We start from the raw sequence: 20991 nt of genomic DNA, 5'->3' as shown, positions 1-20991 counted from the left end.
TGTCCTGGTGCCTGGGGTTATTCCTCCCCAGGTGCAGTACCCTGCACTTGTCCTTGTTGAACCTCATGAGGTTCCTCTCTGCCCAACTCTGCAGCTCATCTAGGTCCCTCTAAAGGGACACATTCCTGGAGGACAACAGCAAACATCAGGAGTGGAGATAGAATGACACTTGCAGTAATGCTAGAAATTTGCAGGTACGCTGAGAATTCAGTGTATTGAATGTGCCCATTCAGTGTAGTGTCCTGGCTCCGGAGAAGTATCTGTAGTGGAAAGCTCCAGTGGAAACATGTGAAGGTCACAAGTTGAAGAAGGTCATATGCATGGAGGCTTGTGATGAGACCCATCATCTTTGATGCAAGAGGTAAATAATGTGCTAGGCCAAGAAGCGGCCTTTATCACGAGCAGGCATCTTACTGAGCTTCACACTGAGTTTGCTTTCTCTTCATTGAATTACGTCAGCTGCTGGGCACAGGGCAAGTCATCTGCTAGGAAAGGCAGGTAGCACGTGGCTGGACGACGCACGACGCACTGGCATCTGCCTGAGCTGCTGTTGCATCTCAGCGCTCGTATCGCCCTGTCCTCAGTGTGAGGAGGTTGGGTTTGGAAGGTGGGTGATTGCTGCAGTGCGATAGCAAAGACTAGAAGGAGGCAGGTGGGGACTGCATTATTTTCTGAAGCTTTGTGCATTTTATCTGCCCCTTTCACTCAGGGATGGTCTGTTGTGGCTGGATGTGGATGAGCTGGAGTGACCTTAGAGACCCGCAGTCAGGCCATAGGAAAGCGAATAAAATGTTGGCACTGACACACACTTGCTGAACTCTCCTGCAGTCTGCTGGTGTGGTGAACTCATCAAAACCTTTGAATAAATTGGAGTTAGTGTCAGGAGTTTAAACTGGATCAGTGAAAAATCCTTGCTTTAAAGACTGACAGTGCCTCCCTCAGCCCTCAGACCATAACCTCATTCATTAAGAGGTTGGCTCCAACTTAGGCCTTTGCCCTCCAATTTTATCTGATTAAAATTGCAGCTAAGGATTCTTGGTTTTCCATATGTAGATAGTTGTTTTGTAGGAACTATAGGCGTTTACCAGATTCCCCACTTAAATTCCCCCTCAAATTCCTCCTTAAATTTCATCTATGTAATGCTCTTAGAAATCTTAAGATTAGCAAGTTTAACATGCTGAAACTGGAACTGTGCCCTTCTGTGCTTCCTCATAAGGGTTCCTTGTCTTCCCAATCCTCTTTCTGTTTCATCTTGTACTTGAGATAAAAGTTTGCTGGGGCTAAGTCCTCTTGCCTGCCTGAGAAATGCCACCCTTAAGATCTTGGTCAGTGACTTGGGAGTTGCAAGGGCTTTCAAAATACATAGAAAAGAAGGAAGCAGGAACAATTGCCAAGGGAACCAGTGAGGAGGAGGGTGCTGGTCTCTTTTCACTGGTGGCCACTGACAGAACTAGAGGTAATGACCACAAACTGAAACAACAGAAGTTCCACAGGAACTTAAGGAAAAATTTCTGAACAGTGAGGGTGACAGAGCGCTGGAACAGGCTGCCCAGAGAGGTTGTGGAGTCTCCTTTTCTGGAGATCTTCAAAACTCGCTTGGACGCAGTCCTGTGCCACGTGCTCTAGGTGTCCCTGCGTGTGCAGGGGGGTTGGACTAGATGACCTCTAGAGGTCCATTCCAACCTTAAGTATTCTATGATTCTATGAATTCAAACAGCCACTGTCACTTCACTCTCCCTGTAGCGACTAAAATGTTATTGTATGTGACTAAGGTATCAATGAAAAGGAATTAATTATCTTGCTTCTGCTTTTCTGTAACGGGAAAATTAGTTCCATGAGTGAGTTCAGGTCAGCAACTCAGCCAAAAAAATCTCCTTTAGGTATGTGTGTCAGTCTGGGGTAACTTACTGCTGAGCTGTTTCATGGGTGCGAGCGCTGTAGCTGGTGCAGGATACGTTGTGGGGGGAACTGGGATCTCCTTTTGGTAAGGTTGAGCATTTTAAGATCAGCCATCTGCATCTTATCAACCAGATTTTAGCTGACCTTAGCTAAGTGCCTTGGCTGGTGCTGAATGAGTCAGTCCCATTCAGCCTCGAGTCATGGAGACTGAAGTGGAGGGGATTCAAATAATTAGGAGCCAGGCTATCCCAAATAGCTTTTTCAGAGATCAGATCCTATGAGAAAAGGCAGATGCCAATAGTTGGCTTTTTTGGAGTCTTTGTGATTCTGTGTAATAGTGAGGTTTAATTAGATTTTAACTTTCATGAAATTAAATGAACGCCCTAAGGGAATTAGACTTCAAGTGTTAGTTTCAAACTAAGGACTAGTTCTTTCATTAAAAAAGAGAAAAAATGTGCTATTTTCTTTGAATTGCAGCTTTCAATTTTGTTTGTATAATCTATAGCAAAGAGTTTAAAATTCATCTCTCTAGCTCTTTCACAGCTCTGGATGCCTGGATACTGATTCTTCTTCTTCTGATGGACTTTATTTTGCAGTTGCTGCGGGAGCTCAAGCATCCAAATGTCATTTCTCTGCAAAAGGTGTTTCTTTCTCATGCTGACAGGAAAGTGTGGCTTCTCTTCGACTATGCTGAGCACGATCTCTGGGTAAGGCAAATTGTTTGTAGGCAACAGGCACTGAGTTTCAGCTGGAGGAAGGGGATGAGGGCAAGGAAGGTGCATCAGTTAATATAACTTCTTGCTGTGTTTGTTGAGTGCATTTTTTGTGACTTTTTGCACAGTGGGAAGTGTTGGATGAGCAAGCTGCACAGATGATCTGACTTGTTTCTGAAGCTAAAGATCTGCATTCAGCTTTCAGAAGCTAAAGACACATTTAAATAAATGTAACTATAACCCTTGACCAAAGTATGGAATGCAAGAAAACTTTATTGATTATGCAAGTGGATTTCCTTTTAAAAATTACATGTTTTAAAAATTAGCAGAGTGAGACAACTTGGAGGCTTAGCTGCATTTCATGTCATCCATAAATAACTGAGAACAAAGTCGCAGTACATAATTGAAATTCATTTATTTATTTCAGCAGGGAGAGCTTCTTACTCACTTTATCTGAAATTTCATTTATATGGGAGAGAAACCATTTATTCCTTATTATGCAATACAGATTTAAATTTAAATTCATTGCAAGCTAAGTCAGATTGTTTTAAGAGATCAACCTCTTTCCTGGTCTTAATATTTGTAATCTTAACATCTGTCTGACACTTTTTTTAAAGAGTTTTAAAAATTCTGAAATTATATTCAGTTTGAGTTCAGTAAAAGCAATGTGTTCCTCAGAAATAAATCAGATGTAGATGTTGAGCATTGCTTACAAATTGGGAAAAAAAAAAAGCCATTGTAATATTATTTTTTAAGCTATCAAGATGATCCAAATCAAAGGGTGCAAGAAGTGTTTATTAAGATTAAATTTTTGATGTACCTGACTTGAATATCACAATTCTTGACTTTTTGCCTATACCTGTATTTTAGACAGAGAGGAAAGAAGTGTGAGTCAAAAACAAGCTCATTTTGAAAGTCATGCTATTTGTACTTGGGGATAATTCGGTAGTATTTGCTGAACTAGAATTTTCCCTACTAGTGCATAGGGAAAATTTTCTCCCATTTAGTGTTTTGGAACTTTTGAAAGATGGTAGTGAGATTTCATTAACTTCTTAATTTCAGTTTGGTATCAGGAAGCTGAAATTTGAGATACTCTTGATTTAAAAAGAAAGAACTTGAGGGAAATGAAGTTCTGTATGTGGAGGGAAAACAAATACATTCATCTTTTCATGGATTCCTCCATATTTATGACAAGCTAAACTTAGAAAAGTTCAGGAACATCTGAGTAGTTTCTTTTGTGTTTGTTTTTCAAATCATGCTATTAGGTTTTTCATTTACCTGATGGATTGTGAGTAGTGGCAACCTTCCCTTGTTTGTATTTATAAGTTCATGCAGTACTTCCTACTTTTCCAAAGTTAATGCAGAAGCCCTTCTGCTAATGCAACACTGGCTTATGTGTCTAACTTATGAAAGACACTCAGTTTGGATCTTTACATTTGCATGCATGTGTCTATATAACCCTCAGGAGTCCTCAGCTGTACCTGTTCCTGGTTGCTGACTGTATCTGCATGAAAGCAACCTGCCTTGAGTGCTTATTTGTACAATGTCAGTGCCTAAGACGTCCCTCTGCAGATGGAGTCCTGCAGTGGTGGCCATACTGTGGTTTTCCAACCAGGCTTGGCAGAGGGTGCAGAATATATTAGGGCAGGAAAGATCCAAGGAAAACCAGCCATCTTTCCATTGGTACCGCTTTCCTTTCTCGCTGCTGAAGACTCTCTTTCGGGACACGACCTAGGGAGGAGCAGCATCTATCTTATGAGAAAAGACTAAGTGAGCTGGGCCTGTTTAGCCTAGAGAAAACTGAGAGGAGATCTGATCAATATCTACAAGTACCTGAGGGGAGAATGTAGGGAGGATGGGGCCAAATTATCTAGGTGGTGGCCAGTGACAGGATAGGGGGTAATGGGTATAAACTGAAACACAGGAAGTTCCATCTCCATGTGAGGAAGAACTTCTTTCCTGTGAGGGTGACAGAGCCCTGGAACAGGCTGCCCAGAGAGGTTGTGGAGTCTCCTTCTCTGGAGATCTTCCAAACCCGCCTGGATGCCACCCTGTGCCACGTGCTCTAGGTGTCCCTGCTGGAGCAGGGGGTTGGACTAGGTGATCTGTTAGAGGTCCCTTCTAACCTGAACCATTCTGTGATTCTGTGTGAGGAACATTGACTTTGGAGTCAGTGGGAGGAGGACATCAAAGGGGACAAAGCTCTGGCCCAGGCTGGGGAAGGCTTGTGTGTGGGGTGTGTGAGTGTGAAGGAGCTCTCGCTGCTTTCATCATCGTTTCTCTCCTCCTTGCACCTGCATTTTTACCTTTGTCAGAGCAGGGATGGGCTTCGTTCTCGCAGCCAGTCTCAACACCTAAAGCCCAGAGGGGCAGGTTGCAGGGAGTTTGGCTGCAACAGGAGAGGAAAAGGCAGTTTCCCAAAGGGATTTGAGTAGTCAGGTACCTAACTGGCACCTGAGATACGAAAACTCAGGGATGCAGGAAGCAGAGTAGAGGTAAAAGGAATGTGTGTCTGAAGTTTGGTTTTTGGGATTTGGTTGCACAAGATCAGGGCTATATGGACAATGACCTAAGTGCAAACCAATATGGAAAAAGAACAGTGAATTCATAAAGGGTTTATTCTACATGAAGCATGGAAACAGTTTCTGTCACTGTGACACACCTGAAGCTGTTGAAGTTGGAGGCATGTAGGATCCAAGTTTTAAGACAGCATAAAATTCTTTTGGACTCCTCATTACCTGTGTATGTGGTCATTAACTGTTAAGTTCTTTCCATTTCTGGCTTGGTGACTGACTTTCAGATGGACAGTTCTACAGCTTCTTTCTATCAGTAGCTTCCGATTCGAGTGCTATTTTTAGGGGAATGGTGTAACAACAGCCCAGATTTATTTCCAGGTTTAACTTAATCTTAAATGTCCTAGTAGTTTGATGCAAATATTTCTCTTTCTGACATTAGACATTGAATATTATAGTGTCATAGCAGTAGATAGAAACCTAGAAGTAAAATGATGTGGGAGGTAGGTAATTTTATGTTGAGATGCACGGGATATCAGCTTGTCTTTTTATTTTCTTGAGAGAATTCCTGGGACAATGAACATTTTATCTAGTATACTGCTATTGCGCTAGTACTTCAGCTGCATGTTTCTTATTTTGAAAATGAATAAAAGGTTGAAAAAGCTCAAAATTCCATGTAAGGAATCACTGGCAATATTTTTGTGTAATGCTGTAGTCCAAACATTACATTTTTTTATTTTGGTTTCTTTTTTCCCCTTTACAGCATATAATCAAGTTTCACAGGGCTTCTAAAGCAAACAAGAAACCAGTTCAGTTACCTCGGGGAATGGTGAAGTCCCTGTTATATCAGATCCTAGATGGTATTCACTACCTGCATGCTAACTGGGTGTTACACAGGGATTTGGTAAGTTGATCTGCAATGGGTTTTAGCAGTGGGAAGACTGAGGGCAAGGATTATTTTTATATATGTTGATCTGTGGGAAACAATCCGGTGGGCATGTACTCTAATAAATACTTAGACTAATAAATAATCTACTTTATAGTGAAGTCAGCCTTGATTAGTAGATTGGAGCAAATCTCAAGTCTGCTCTGATCTGTTAAGAGTGTGAAATAAATCAGATGGCTGTTCTTTTTTTCTGATTTTTTGTAAATACTCTATTTTAGTGATTATTTAAATAACAGGCACATTGAGGTACAGAATATGCCTCTGGTAGTAGGTGAGAAAGAGGATGATTGGTCTCAAGCAACTGCTGATAGAAAAGAAAGTATTCCCTAAACTCACTTTCATTTAAGAAGGTAACTCCTTCAGGGGCCATTATCTTCTCAGTATTTCTCGTCCATCAGAGAATGCAACCAAGCCAACTCTCCATGACTTGTGTGAATAAACATGCATTTATCCTAGTTACAGTGCAAGCCTTTAGTGCAGGAGATGGTGTTTCCTAACAAGCAGATTGTGTTAAATATTTTAAACTGGCAAATCTCTTCAGTTGTTACATATTTGCCTCTGAAATATGCCCATTTTTTTTTGCATAGAGTATCATTTGGTTTCCCTTTTTAAACTCAGGTGATTTTCACGATTCAATTGTCTATAGCTGTTATTCTTTAATAGTGTTTCATGATTTCTTTGAGAAAGATGTTTTTTGTGATGCTTCTAAATAATGAACTTTCACTAGTATGAGTGTTGTTCATGTGACGTGTCACTCCCACAAATGATTATTGCCAATGTTATTTTATATTGGGTGCATCAAATGTGGCTCCCTTATGACTTTTCCAGAGTTAATTTTGCCTTTCAAGTATCTTTAAGACTGTTTCTTGAATGGTAGCGAATGCCTAGCTGTATTTTCTATTTTCATACCTAATAATGTTTTTAGAGTGCCAGTCTCTGTTTAAATCAATTGAAAAGGCTTATTTCCAGTAAATAATGACATTTTTCAGTACAGGGAAACATTGTTTTATGAAAATAGTTGTATGGATATTGCTTCTAGTTTGCTCCTGGTTTTACAAATTGAACAGAAGCTTCAGCACACAGAAGGAGAAAGCCTGAAAGTTTGGGATGGCTTTTTCATGACTTGTGAAATAGTGGAGCAAAGCATACAATGTGGAAATATATAGTCTGCATGTCACAATTTAGTTATATTTTTAAAATCAAAATATAGTGGTTAACTTTAGGCCTGCAACAGTATTCTTCAGCATATTTTTAGGAGGCATACAGAAGACAAATGATCTGTCATCAAGAATCTGAATTTTTCTAGCATTTTACTTTCTACAGTTTCAGAACATTTCAGAACTTAAGTATTAAACATGTAAATATATTTGATTGAAAAAAGCAATGCATATTGTTAACTGGATGGCTCAGGAGATTGGTAATTTATTACAGAGCCTTTCACATCTAGGTCTGTAGCTCAAACCTCGTTGAAGTTTGTCAGGCAACTGAGAAAAGTTACCATCTCGTTGTCTGACCTGTGTGAAATGAGTTGGTGGTCTCAGTCCAGCAAGCAGGGATTTTTCCAGCATAAAAACCACCCTTGCTGTTGGCTGTCTTTGGAGAAGAGGAGGAAGAGGCCAGAAGCTTGAGCCAGAGGCAGAGCTATCTGAGATGTCATCCCACTGGGGTGTCTTATCAAGCTGCATTAGTGAGCAAGGGTAATAAAGGGGGGTTAAATTACAGCATATGAACAGGGGTTGCTGCCTTCACGGAGACCTTAGGTCCGAGATTGTCATTTTGAAACAGTTTAGTTGGAACTATTTCTCTACTGGAAGACTGGCTGAATTTAAAAGGTGTGTGTTTCGTGTAGAAGCAGAGGGGGGTGTATTTATTATACCTGTCAGATGATGTCCTTGCTTGTCCGGGTTCCTGGGAATAGCATGAGAAACAAAATGGATTCTGCTCCGTGTTTGGTCCTAGCAAGACAGGGCCGCAGTGGTGCACAGTGATCCTGCAGGTTGAGACTTGGATGGTGCGTACGTTCCTGTGAGAGCTGCAGAGTTTCTTGTGTTTCTGTTTCTTGGGTGTCTACAGCAGTAATCACCAGTAATGTGCTCTTTGTGTTAAATCCCCATTATTAACATTTGGTTGACTGAATAGATTCATTTTAAGGCACAGCAGGGAAAACATAATAATCGATGTTTTTTATGCATCTCCTTACATGTTTGTACACGAACACCCACGTGTACATACACATATAGAGTTGCTTAAGCAACATACTTTTGTTTCGTATGCTAGCTATATAAAAGTGATATTGCTTGGATGTTGTAGAGGGCTAATGAAAATAGTACTTGGGCAAAAAGCTTTTCTTAGCTACATCTGTCTTGCATCATAAGCCTTTTTTAAATCGGACAAGAAAGCTAATTTCTTGGAAATGTAATTAGCTTTCATGTGTGTTTGCATTTCTGGTATTTTATTTAAGCTGCCCTAATAATGTTAGTTCTAGTAATATTTTGGAATTTTTGGAGATGGTCCTGATTTTTATAACCAGGAACATAATATTGGATAATGCTTCTCAATTCTTGCCTAGCATCTGCAAACCAGGCAGCAGAATTCAATGATCATTAGAAACACGGAAATTGAGACTGTGATATTTGTCTTCATAATGGAGGAATCCAGGAATTTAAAGTCCTGTAAGATTATATAAAGTGAGCATATTCTGTAGGAAAAAATAAAGGTTGTAGGAAGATAATTTGATAACAGCTAATAAACTTTATTTTCTGTTTTTTGCTTTCCTGGTTTATCTTTTACAAAGGAAACAGAGACATAGTTAGCAATACCTTAACTCTATTTATACAATTAACTCTGTTTTTTTTTTTCACTAGTTGTATGCAAGCCAATTCCCCCTCTCCATCAAAGCAAGGGAGGTGTTGATTATATTTGTCATCTTTGAAAAGAGCTGATATAAAATAGCTGGCTTTTTCATGAGTCTTTGAAACACAGCAGTAAAATTTCTCAAAAAAATAAGCAGACCTTTTAATTTTGACTTGCATATTCTTTAGGTGTGTTTTTTGTTTTTTTAGTTTCATGACTGAGAGCAATTGAAAGCAGCCTGTTTATTCATGTTCTGTCTGTAGCAGGAAATAAGAACACTTCTTAATTACCACAAAGTGCATCAATTTTAGTTTTAATAATATTTTGAGGTTGGTTACCAAACATGCTTAAAACATGCTGTGTTTTGCTGAATTTGTTTCCTAGTATTTGCTCTACTTCATGATATTTGACTATCGGAGACCTTCCTGTAAAAAATAAGCATGGACAGAAGACTGGCCACCGATCAGTCAGCCTGTGTTTGCAGTATTCACATCCTGAGGTTGTATATATTGCTGTGTACCTGACCAGTGGTCACGTAATGACAACGTGCAGCTGATGTGGCCCAGTTAATGGCCTCCTGGTGTGCAGTGCACCAAAATGATGTGTTTGAAACTGGCAATATCTTGAGCTGCTGCTTTACACTGGGGGTTTTTAGTTACATTTTTTATTCTTAAATACTTTATCACAGTGGTATATGAAAGACCTATAGCCTGCACATCTTCGTAAGGCTGGCTGGAATTGTAGGATATCTTAGGCTGCAAAGCCATAAACTGATGTGCAGACTATCCTGGGTTTCCTTGTCCTCTGTAGCTTTAACCCTTTCCTTTATTAAAAGGATTGTTTTTTAATGTCATGTTGGAACAAGGTTAAATTTAAGAATAGGGGCACTTTTATTAAGCATTCCCAGAATACATTAAGGGGAGTACTACATGTATAGGTATATGCACACTTTTTGAAAGGTGGTGCAGAGTAGTGGGAGGTAAACTGACTGAAATAACTTTCCTGTGCAGGTATCAAGTAAATCCAAACAGAAGCAGGGCTTCCACGGCAGGACACTCTAGAAACTTCCGATCTCATGTCCAACTCCTATAATGACGTTAATAAGCCATAGTAGCCAGGCATCCAGGAGCTGCTAAAACAACTTGTGGCTTTCTCGCCAGCTGCAAAGTTCTTCGATCACTGAGGTCCTTTTGGTAGAGCAAGCCTAGAAATGAGGTGATAAATAAGAATGGGAAGTTGAAAATAATTTCTTCCCTGATTTGTAATGCAATCATGAGAGCCAAAAGTGAAAATTTCTGCCTAAAGATTGCTATTCTTTTTTTTTGGTTAGCAGTTTGTTTTTTTAATAGTCAATAACTCCTTAAAGGTAAGGGAAAGATATTACTGGGTCTAGAATTCTGTCTAGAAACATATATTGTTTAAAATGTAGGAAATAGCCTATATTTGTTATGATAATGAGTGTTTTGTCTCTGTCCTGCTGAAGGAAAAAAGTGGCGTGTCTGAGTGATTTACACTCATACTCTAGAGCAAAAGGTTACAAAATGACAAGAGGACAGCTTTGATTAGCTCTAAATCTGAGTGATTTCACAGTAGCCCATGGCAGGTGGAAACCTAGAAATAAGGCTTGCACTGTACAATTGCTCATCTTTGTTTAAAAAATAAAATAAAATGTATGCAAACATGAGAAAGGAGACTGCAGTACTACAGCTTGCCTATCAACTTGTGGTGGCTGCTTCAACAAAATCAAGGCAGTGGTGCTCAGCATTTTTATTGCACATTCAAAATCCTATTTTTGTGAAGTAGAATTCTAAATTGCAAAAGGAGGTGTGATTATATCCTGGTTCACATAATATTTAAAGCTAGTTACCCTGCACAATCTCCTCTAGCATCTTTCCCAATTGACCCCAGCAACCAGAGTTGTCTTCACCTAAAGCAATCACTCATGTGGCAAAACATGCCCAAAATATGTTTGTGAAAGAGTGTTCTATTATGTATTGCTTTTAAATTTTGAATTATTTTTAACCATATGAGACATGCTAGTAGATTGTTTTCTTTCTTTCTTTCAAGGTTTATAGCTGTATGTATATGTTTTTGATATCTACATTTCCTTTCTTGGACACGTCATTCTGAAAGTCACACCTTTCAGCTGATCCCAATATACATTTTTGAGGAGTGGCAAGGTGAAATAATGTGTTATAATAGGTTTAATAATATATTTTCTTTCAAGTTTAAGATCCATGTGATCAGAAAACTTGCATATTAGTCTGTACATGGGCTTTAATATATTACTTTGCCCTGTCAGTAAATGAGTGAGAGTGCCTGAAAGAAATTCTTAGAGATCATAAAGCATAAAAATAATAGTGAAACCAACAGCTTTCATCAGGCTGAAACGAAGACAGAATATGATGCTGGTAACTAGCAGAAGGCTTCCCTGGCATAGATATGGCATCCCTCCATGTTCTGTCTTGTCCAAGTGCTTTCAGTACTTTTTTCAGTAATTTTTTAAGCAGGTTTGATAATTTGCATTTTGTTGTTAGCTATTACTGGTAATTTTAGCAGCTCTGGTTTTAATGAGAAATTATTTGAACACTTATATCTGTTTTTAAAAAACGGTGGAACTACAGCTTTTATTTGAGGTGTTCTTTATAAAGGATATAATTAATGGAAAGTATTGGATTAAAATATCATGTCATTAGCTTTTCAATGTGATTTTTTTCCAGAATCTCTTTTAATAGAGAAAACTCCTCATATGTAGATTTAATGCGTGTTGGGGTGCATGAGACAAGTTTGCTGGAGCCATCATTCTTACCCAGCTACTGGTGTTTGAGGTTGCTTGGCTGGTAACTTACAGTAAAGCTCCAAATCAATTAACAGAACTGAATAAAATTAATTATTTTAGTTGTGAATATACATCCTCTAATTTTAATTAAAGGAAATAAATTGGTTTTGTAGACTTGCTGATGCTATCAGCTGAATCTGATAGTAGTGGCATTGTCATAGTGCTGGCGTGCTATTTAGCGTGGCAGTAGACAATTCTCTCTAAAGTAGAAATGTAATTAAATTATTTTCTTTATCAAATCAATTCTGATGGCTAAGAATGCAGTAGGGCACATCCCTCATTGGTGACTTATATGTTTAAGAAGATGTTTTTGCATGTGTAATGGCTACTTGAACATTAACAGATTTCAAGCTTTGTCTACAAGCAAATGCACCTCAAGAAGCTCAGATATTTGAGGGGTTACAGCTCAGGAGGCGGTGTGAATTTTGCAAGGCCAGTTCAAAGCCTGTAGGTCTTGCTGCAGGTTTTTTCTAGGTCACTGGACCAAGCTAGGAAACAATATATCAAATTAATATTTCATATTTCTACATGTTTGTCACAAAAGTGCTCTTCCAAGTAGCTGATGACTTCAAACAGATAGGCCCATGCCCTTCTCTTTCAAAAGCTTTTTGTCTTTTTTCCATGAATTATAAACTTCACAGCAAGACATTTTAAACTTAATTGTACTGCCAGCTTCTCAGACACTTACTCACTGCTGAAGAAATTGAATTTGTCAAATCATGGAATTGTGCGTTTGAATCTGTTCTTGCACTGTGTGATACAATACCTTGAAGCCTAAAAATGTCTTTAATTCAAAATCTTAATAGAAACAATGTTGAGGCTATAATTGCAAAAGCAAAATCATTCAGTGATTAAAGACCACTTTGTATAATATTATTCTTTCTAATTAAGACTGCTTTTTATGAGAACAAATATTAATCTACAATTTATCTGGTTCATCAAAAAAAATGCTGGAAGGGACATTTCTGAAAACGAGTGGCATAGTCATTAAGTATGAAAAAATGCTGGTGGTCAACAGGCTTAGGTCACCCCATGACTGTGATCCAAAATGCTGCAAACAGTTAATTGGTAGGAAAAAAAAAAAAAGGCCATTTTAATACCATAAATAATTCACAGGAGTTTTGATTACTCTGTTGATAGGTGTATCTAAAACTAACCCCATTTTGGTTCTGAAGCAACCTAATAGCCAAAAATATATGAAGCAATAGTTCCTGTAGGCCCTATAATAACTGTCAAAAGTCACAATGGCAAAGCTGTCCAGAAATTGTTTTCTTTTTTCTTTTTCTCTACTGCTTTGAGTGAAATTTATTGCAAGAAGGAAACAGACCCAAACACCTTCCCTGGGGAAGGAAGAAAGAAAACAGTCTATGATTTGCAGTCACTTACATGTGCATGTAAAGTCGTCATCTCCCGCTCTTAGGAATAATTTGCTACAAGCAGTGAGTGCCATCATATTTGATTTATGATTGATTGCATCTCATCAAACATGGCTTGGTATAATTATCATTTTGTTTGCCATTCTATCCTCAAAATAAGGAACCAAATCGATTTTAAAATTCAAGCTTCCCCTATGAATGAACACAGGCGTATTCAGGCTGTGTTAAGAAGCAGTGTGAGCAGGTGGGATGTGTTCAAATAGAAGGATGTGCCCCCGCAGAAGGGATGCAAAGACAATCTGCGGCTCATAGCCTTGGCATCAATCAATGCCATTACACAGCGAGGCGAAATAGGTGTCATGCTGGGATGTGGAAGCTGGAGGACACTGTATGAGCCATGTAAGATAATCCTTCCTTTTTATTAGCGTGGTGAAGGCGCAGCAGGTAGGTTGTGTGCGGTTCGGAGCACTCGGCTTTAGACAAATAGGTAGCCCTGAGGCAGAACAGCAAGAGGGAAGCAACAGGAACGGTTGTAATTTGAGCAAAAAATCTCCTGCTAGGGAACATTGAGCAGAAAAGCCTTCTTTTAATCTAGATAGTAGGACTGAAGAGATGTAGATTTTGAAAGGTGAAAGGAGTTGTCTTTCACTACAGTGAAGCAGGGGTTGTCTCGTCTCTGCCGGTGTATGAGGCCGTTGGTGCAACTTCATTTGTTGCATTAGAAGTCAGGAAAGACACTGCAGTGAAAGAATGAAACAGGATGGGTTGTCTGGTGGAGGTTGCACAATCTTTCTCTGATCCTAGAGACTCTGGGAAAACACATCTGGCACAAGTGACACAGCTGGGGCCATGTCCTTAGGGAGGACAGGCAGAGGGAAGATGACAACTGCTTGGAGTTCCTTTTTTGGAATTTTTGAGTATCTTTGTTTTTTCTTAGTAGTAGATATTTAATGCACCAGATTGGGGTTTGTCTAGAAAGGAGACAGGAAGTCTTAGGCAGCCAGATTTAGGACAAGATACACTTTAGTGCTGTGCGATCATTACAAGCTGCTGTCCTGTGGGAATGAATTATTCCTCTGAGGCTGAGGTGGGGGGTTGGGTTCTGTTACTTTTTTTCCCCTTTCTTCCTTCATTCAGTGATTCTGTGCATGGAGTACTCGGCTCTGCACTGCTGTGGGGCTGTGTTCACGTTTAGTTTAGGTTCCAGATCTTCCCAGCTTTCTTATTTGCATTGCTTAGCATGAGGAAATTGTTCGGCTTGAAGGTTGTACTAGAACAAAAATAAGCGCTCTTTAAAAAGTTGCATTTTAGCAGTTATTTGAAAGTAGTTGCTGTTTCAAAACACTTGTTTATTTTTGGAATACAATAAAAAATTGCTAAAAGAGTTTCACTGCTTAACCCAAGTAGTTTGAATAAAAACTTTACGCTCCCATTTTCTCTGGATCACGCAATTTAAACAGATGTTTGTCCAGATTTTTCCTTTCTTACGTGTTTTTAATTCTTTGCAAATAAATATGTAAACTTGTAAAAGGTACTAAGTTGATCAAGAGGCAAATTTGCTTTTTTATATATGCAGTTTTTTGCTCCAGATAGCAGATTGAGACAAAGCTATACTACAAAGACTCCTGACCCAAACTTTGACTTCTCTTAGTGTCCTTAAATGTTTTTAGTGTGTTTTGGTTTTTAGCGAGTCCGCAAAATCTTTTAGAAACACCATTATTATCATTAGGATTCTGTTAGTTATCCTTTAGGTTTTAAGTATTGGTCAATGGTCTAGTTTTGGAATTTTTTTTCAATTCTTTCAGTATAGTAATGTCATAAATTAATTTGAAGGTTCACATTTCTAAAATCATTTTTGCCATGTCCTTCAGTTATGATGTGATACATTCTGCGATGCATGAATGTTGTCAGTAGTAAGAACCTTTTATTTTAAGCCCGTGAATCTAGAAAAAGTTCATCTTCTATGAATGGTTGTATGAATGACTCTTGTATATTTGCAACATACGACTTAAGAGTTCCTCGCAGGAATCTTCTAGATGTCTGTGTTTAAAAAGCTTTTCTGTAAATTCAGAGGGGGAAAAAGGCTGAGGATGAATAAATCTATAGCAGCCTATTGTGCTAACTGGTGCTGTTTCATGTTTGTGCTTTCTCTTCTCACCTGTGTCTTGTTTTGGCTAGAAGATTTTTGGGGCAGGAATTGTTGTGCAGTGCTGGTGCGACTGATACCCTGGCATAACGGGATAGCTCTTTGTGTGGCTGTGGCCCCTTGTCCCTTGCAAAATCCAAAAAGTAAAATAGTTTTAAGGTGGGGGGCATCATGAGGCTGTTACAAGCATATCTATAATGAGCATTATTGACCGGGGAAAATGCAGGTGTAAAATTGTACTTTAAATCAATAAAGGATTTATGTGAATAAATTTAGAGTTTGTTTATCATACTGTTAATCTCTACTAGCTTGTGCAAAATACGTTATTAATCTCAAAATGATACTTTGTGAGCTGCACAAACTATATGCCAGCAGTTTTCATTGCTGAAGTGGTGCCCACTTGTGTGGGGTTTATGCCTTCATTGAAAAGAAGGGAGTTGGGGAGCAACCACTTCTGCTTTATCATGGATCTTATATGGCGCAAGTCTCAGATTCCTTTTGGAAATTTTGTACGTGGATTGTTCACTTCCTGAATTCCTCATTGGAGCCTTTTATTAGCAGTAGTAATTAAGTTTTTTTAAGACAATTCTTTGCTGGATTTATTTTTTGCACCTGGTTTTATATTACATGCATGACTTACACGATCAATCTCAAACTGTGGTCTTACATCTTTTAAAATATGTTTATACACAACCTAGCAGATCTAGTAGGTACAATAAGTAAAATTACCTGGAGTATACATTTGATAAATTACTCCTTTAGCGATCTTGGGACTTACTGTGTTAACTTCCAGACAGACATCTTGAGCTGGTTGCTGGAGAACTTTTTAATTCAGATTAGTTCAAACTGGGGAAGCAAAGTTAGACAATTAATGCATTAAGTTACTCCTATTTTGTGCAAGAATTACAGAATGAGTCAATATCTAAATCACTAACCTCCCCAACCCCCCCCCCCCCAAAAAAAAAAAGTAAATTGCACTTTTGGTTGTGAATTTCCTGACTTTTCCTCAAAATAAGTAATTCAGGTTGAGTCACTGTTCAGTGCTGAGATTGGAGGACTGCAGAGGCAGAGACTGAATTATAAGGAATTAAGCAGCAGAGAAAATGGCAGAGAAGGGAGGAGAGGGGAACTGATTAAAGAACTGAACGGGTATGTAACCTGCTGAACTCCAGATCAAATTTTTAACTTACTGACCACCTTCTTAAGGAAAGCACAGAATGAGATTTCTCAATATTTTGCCATCAAAATAATGGAGAGAAAAGCATAAAGACAGGAACTTTGGGGCAGTGCTTTCAAGTTTTCTAGCTGTCGGAATTGGTAGGAATAACCCAGTTGATATTTCTCTCCAGCTTAAAATGTGGTAATACTCGATCTGTACCTCAGGATTTTTCGGATGGGAAACGTGTCTGCAGAAACACCTGATGACGGCTGGGCCCAGCCAGCCGTCGGGTCGGCCTCTCGCAGAGCGCCTCAGTTACGATGGCGGGAAGCGCCTGCTCCGCCTGTGTCCGAGCAGAGCCGGTTCCAGCCGGCTGGAAGTCCGGAAGGTTCCCGCCTGCCGGTCCTTGCGGGTTAAGGATGGACACGACAGCAGCAAGCAGCCAGGGAACATGGCGCTGGAGAGGGAGCAACGCTGGAAGAGGGTGTAGGAAGGGAAAGCCTGTGCCTGGGTGCTTGCGCAGCTCTACTGTCACATAGAAACTTGTCTTTTTTTGTCGCAACAAACTGGGTGTAAACTGGCAAAGCAAAGTTTAACTAACCTTTCAGAGACTGATGTTTAGGTTTATCTTGGTATATGTATTGTATATTTATTTTTTTTCCACAGAAACCTGCTAATATTTTAGTTATGGGTGAAGGTCCTGAGCGAGGAAGAGTAAAAATTGGTATGTTTATATCTTTGATAAGTCCCAGTGTAGCATTTAAGTTAGAATGTTCTGAAGGTGCAGTTGTACCACATAAAGTAGTTACTGTGATGTTAGTATGTGCCTGGACACACTGTCCAAAAGCTGTTTAGAGTGACTGGCTTCTTGATAGTAGACCCAGGCACCAGTTCTGATGATGATATGCTGTAGCCTCATCTGTGAAAAATGGAAAATGTCTTTATTTTGTCTAAATGGGGCTGTGGGGGGTTGATGTAGGGGAAAAGATGAGAACTAGCTGGGGGAAAAGGAGGAGAAAGAAATGGGATTTTAATGTTTCTTCTACTTATTCCTGTAAAGTCATGACACTTTCTTGCCGCTGCCTATAAAAGCTAAGCTAAATAGGGAGCTATTCATTATTGCACACCTTAAATTTTAGAATGGAAAGGTGACATTAAGCCTAAAAAAATGTTCCTGAAAGGCTAGGCAGGTTCCTTGGAGGTAAGCACAAGGGATCCTAAAGTCCAGAAAACATATTAATCCAGAAAAAGTACTTAGTAGGAACTAATGCTAACTGTTCAAAATGGGATGGACAGGTAGGAAGGACCCAACATTTTCCCCACTATTCTAACATTTTTAGGTGGATGTTACTGTTTACAGTGAGAGAAAAAATAGAATAACTTCAACTGCTTTAAATTAAATACATAAATAGAAATAAACTGTAGCCTAACAGCAATAAGCTACAGCAGGATGTGCATTAATGTGCGAGTGCTTTGCCAGCAGCCTGCTAATGCACAGCCTGTTTGGAAGGTGTTTTTTTTTTTTTTTTTTTTTTTTTTTTTTTTTTTTTTTTTAAGATCATCTTTTTCACTTCCCTCTGGCTTTCTTCTATGAGATTATTCTTCTGCGTTGCTGCTCTGTATTCCTACCGTTTTGTTTAGCTGAGCTATACTGTTAATCACTAGCATACTCGCTAGGGGTAGGATTTTCCTGGAGTGTTCTAGCTCTTCCCTCCCCATTTGAAATCCCAGGGACAGCCAGGCCAGGGCTGAACACTTCTGCACCTCCTACTCCGAGAGCTTTTAAAACTCTTCTGCAGTTTAAGGTTGACAGCAGAGATTGCAGCCTTCTATGTACAAACCAAGGACAACAGAAGTGAAAATTCCTTGCTGGGGCCGTTCCCAGAATGTAGCGGCTGTTTCCAAAGCTGGGACCGTAGGCCAGGCTCTGGGCACGCTCAGCGTTGGCCGTGGGGTGATGCTTGCGGCAGGCAGCTCTGTTGGTCATTGAACACAGACCACCCATTTATTTCTTAACTGACAGTTTTGAATTAATTCGGGAATAACTTAGAGCACAGCTAAATTTAGGCAAACTCCATTAACGGACAGGTGAAAGATTCTGTATCACTCCACCAGTCCTCTGAGCCATCCGTTCCCAGGGGAGAGGAGCGAGGGAGGGAGGCAGACAGACCCCGAGTTTTTCCAAGTGTGTTATCAAAAGGCAGATTTTGTGCTTGTTTTTTTTTCTTAAGATATAATCACAGCAGGAAAAGAAGTTATCCCGTACCAAGGACTTCCACTTTTCCAGTGTAACTAATTTTTCTAAAAATACATAACTGGTATTTAATTTAAAATACTTTTTTAGGCCTTTTGTGCCATCTGGAGTCATACATTCACTTCTACAAACAATTTTCCTTCTCATAGATACAAGTGACTTGATCATATCTGGAGCAATCTTGATATTTCAGTGTAGAAAATCGTAAAACATTTCATTTTTAAATGCAATAAACCAGTCTTAAATAGGAATACTAATGGAGAAAAAAAAGGAAAATAAAGATTATGGAATCGGATTAGACACTCGCACTTATACTGCAAGTTACCCTCAGCCAATGAGCTATAACACGCTGTTCTTTTTCCCTGAAAACGACTCCTTATCACATTTCCTTTGAGTCTCTCTCCACATCCATCCATCCCTGGACCACAGATTCCCTGTCTTTAGGGGTTTGGGAACAGTGAGTTGGGACACAGATTTGGTGGGAGAAGTGGCCGGGTTTAGCCCTACCCTCTGCCCACTTGGTCCTTAGCATTTGTACTTGTGGGTGTACAGAAAATTAGAGGGGGGGAGATACAACAGGTTTAGTTGCCTAATTCTCTCTCCCCTTTTTTATTTTATTTTTTTAACTTTATGAAGGAAATCTGGCTATAGCTAACTTCCTGAGGAGGTGGCTGTAGTGACACATGCAAGTATGTATTATAAATCATTCTAACTTTTGCAGAACTTGAATTTTGCTCGCATTTTAAATGCTGCTTCTGGAATGACTGTGTCGTTATAACAGAATATTATACTGGAGAGCATCAGGTAAAATGAGTTGGGATTTACCAGTGTCCTGAGTGAAGTGAGTTGCTTTTTCAGAACAGTGGTTAATTCTTTGTTTTCAATGGCTTCTGTTAGCAATGATTTATAATGATATACTTTGTATGTGATGGCATCCAGTAACTTCTACAAAAGCTTTTTAAGAAAATGAAATATGTGCACAGAGTTCCTATCTGCTACAGAATGTATTTATTTTTAGCACAGTGATAGTAACACTAACAAATGATCATCAGTTCATTTAAAAAAAAAAAAAGTTTTCCTAAAAATAAAAACCATCTCTCTCTGAATTTTGCAGCCGACATGGGCTTTGCCCGATTATTTAATTCACCTCTGAAGCCTTTAGCAGACTTGGATCCAGTAGTTGTAACGTTCTGGTATCGAGCTCCAGAGTTGCTTCTTGGAGCAAGGCATTATACCAAAGCTATTGGTAAGTACCAGGGGGGACCAGTTGCTCTTGGGTCCTCTGTGCCCCACGCGTGCAGGTTCCTGCAGCACCGCGCGTGGTTCCTAGCGCAGAGGATGGCGGCCGAGTTCAAGGTAGGGTACCCGCTTCTGAGGGAACACTGCACTCACATTCACCTTACTCTTGTCTCCCAGCTGGATACAGCAGTGAAACGTTCCATTTTTATGCCTCCAAACACCCTGTGAGGCACTGTGGTTTTATAAAACTTCCACATTGAATTGTTGTACATGCTGTTGGAGCTAATAACTCAAAATATTGATGCATCTTAGAACTCTTAGTAAAATCCATATGGCTGATTCATAAGGCACAGTGCATGAGTTTTATTACAGAGCTTTCTTTATCTAATTTAACAAGTACATGAAATAAATGGTAAATTGACGATTATACAGAACGGAGAATGTGTTGGCTACTCTGAAATCAAACTGTAAAAGTGAAAACTAAAACAGCCTGATGCTTGCTTTCTTTTATTTGCTATTTAACATTTTCTGTTCTGCCAACAAAACTACTGAATTTGCTGTGAGAAATTACTAATTTAAAGGTTTCCAGTTTGGGGTATGAGTCCCTAAGGAAGCTGTCTCAGGATAAAGGTTGCTGTACAGGCTGTGCACTGGCATCTGTGTTATTACTTGTGGGACCTGAAATTCTTTTGTCAAGCTTCCCCATCATTTTCTTAAGCTTGTGCCACCATTTTTGTCAGAAGTGTCAAAGTTTTCCACTTAAATATATTTTCAGCAACTTCTCTGTTAATGCTTTGCTTCCTTTAATTATTAAAAAAAAATGATTAATTTCTTTATCTGTTCATTTAAACTGTTTTTTTAAACGTTGCACGTTCTTTCTCTCCGCTGGTATTTCATCGTGTGAAGCTGCAGGGGCGCTCGTGCCCCTGGCACGTGATTTTTTTCAGCGTAGATAAAACTTGACTGCACTGAGTCATGGGATTATGCTGACTGCATCGCTTGCTTTGGTCCTTGATCTTGACCTTTTCCTGTTCATTCAAGATTCAGGGTAGCT

At 39.3% G+C, this 20991-nt stretch overlaps 1 protein-coding gene across 6 annotated transcripts in view; it reads left to right on the top strand.

Annotated features, from left to right (window-relative positions):
- The window catches only part of CDK8 (cyclin dependent kinase 8), a 62103-nt gene that overhangs the window by 26552 nt on the left and 14560 nt on the right, over positions 1-20991 (top strand). For 4 of the 6 annotated variants that reach the window (XM_088522265.1, XM_088522263.1, XM_088522262.1 and 1 more), the window contains 4 exons: positions 2496-2606; positions 5889-6029; positions 17111-17168; positions 19813-19944. In XM_088522265.1, coding sequence (XP_088378391.1) covers positions 2496-2606; positions 5889-6029; positions 17111-17168; positions 19813-19944 — 442 coding nt within the window. Of the gene's footprint in view, positions 1-2495; positions 2607-5888; positions 6030-17110; positions 17169-19812; positions 19945-20991 lie in introns of those variants that run through there. The other 2 variants (XM_088522264.1, XM_088522268.1) reach the window with 2 other exon arrangements.

Source organism: Tinamus guttatus, unplaced genomic scaffold (assembly GCF_059628265.1).
Source record: "Tinamus guttatus ecotype Peru unplaced genomic scaffold, ASM5962826v1 Tinamus_guttatus_pri_ptg000150l, whole genome shotgun sequence".
NCBI classification, from domain to species: domain Eukaryota; kingdom Metazoa; phylum Chordata; class Aves; order Tinamiformes; family Tinamidae; genus Tinamus; species Tinamus guttatus.
This window is presented reverse-complemented; position numbering and strand designations above follow the sequence as displayed.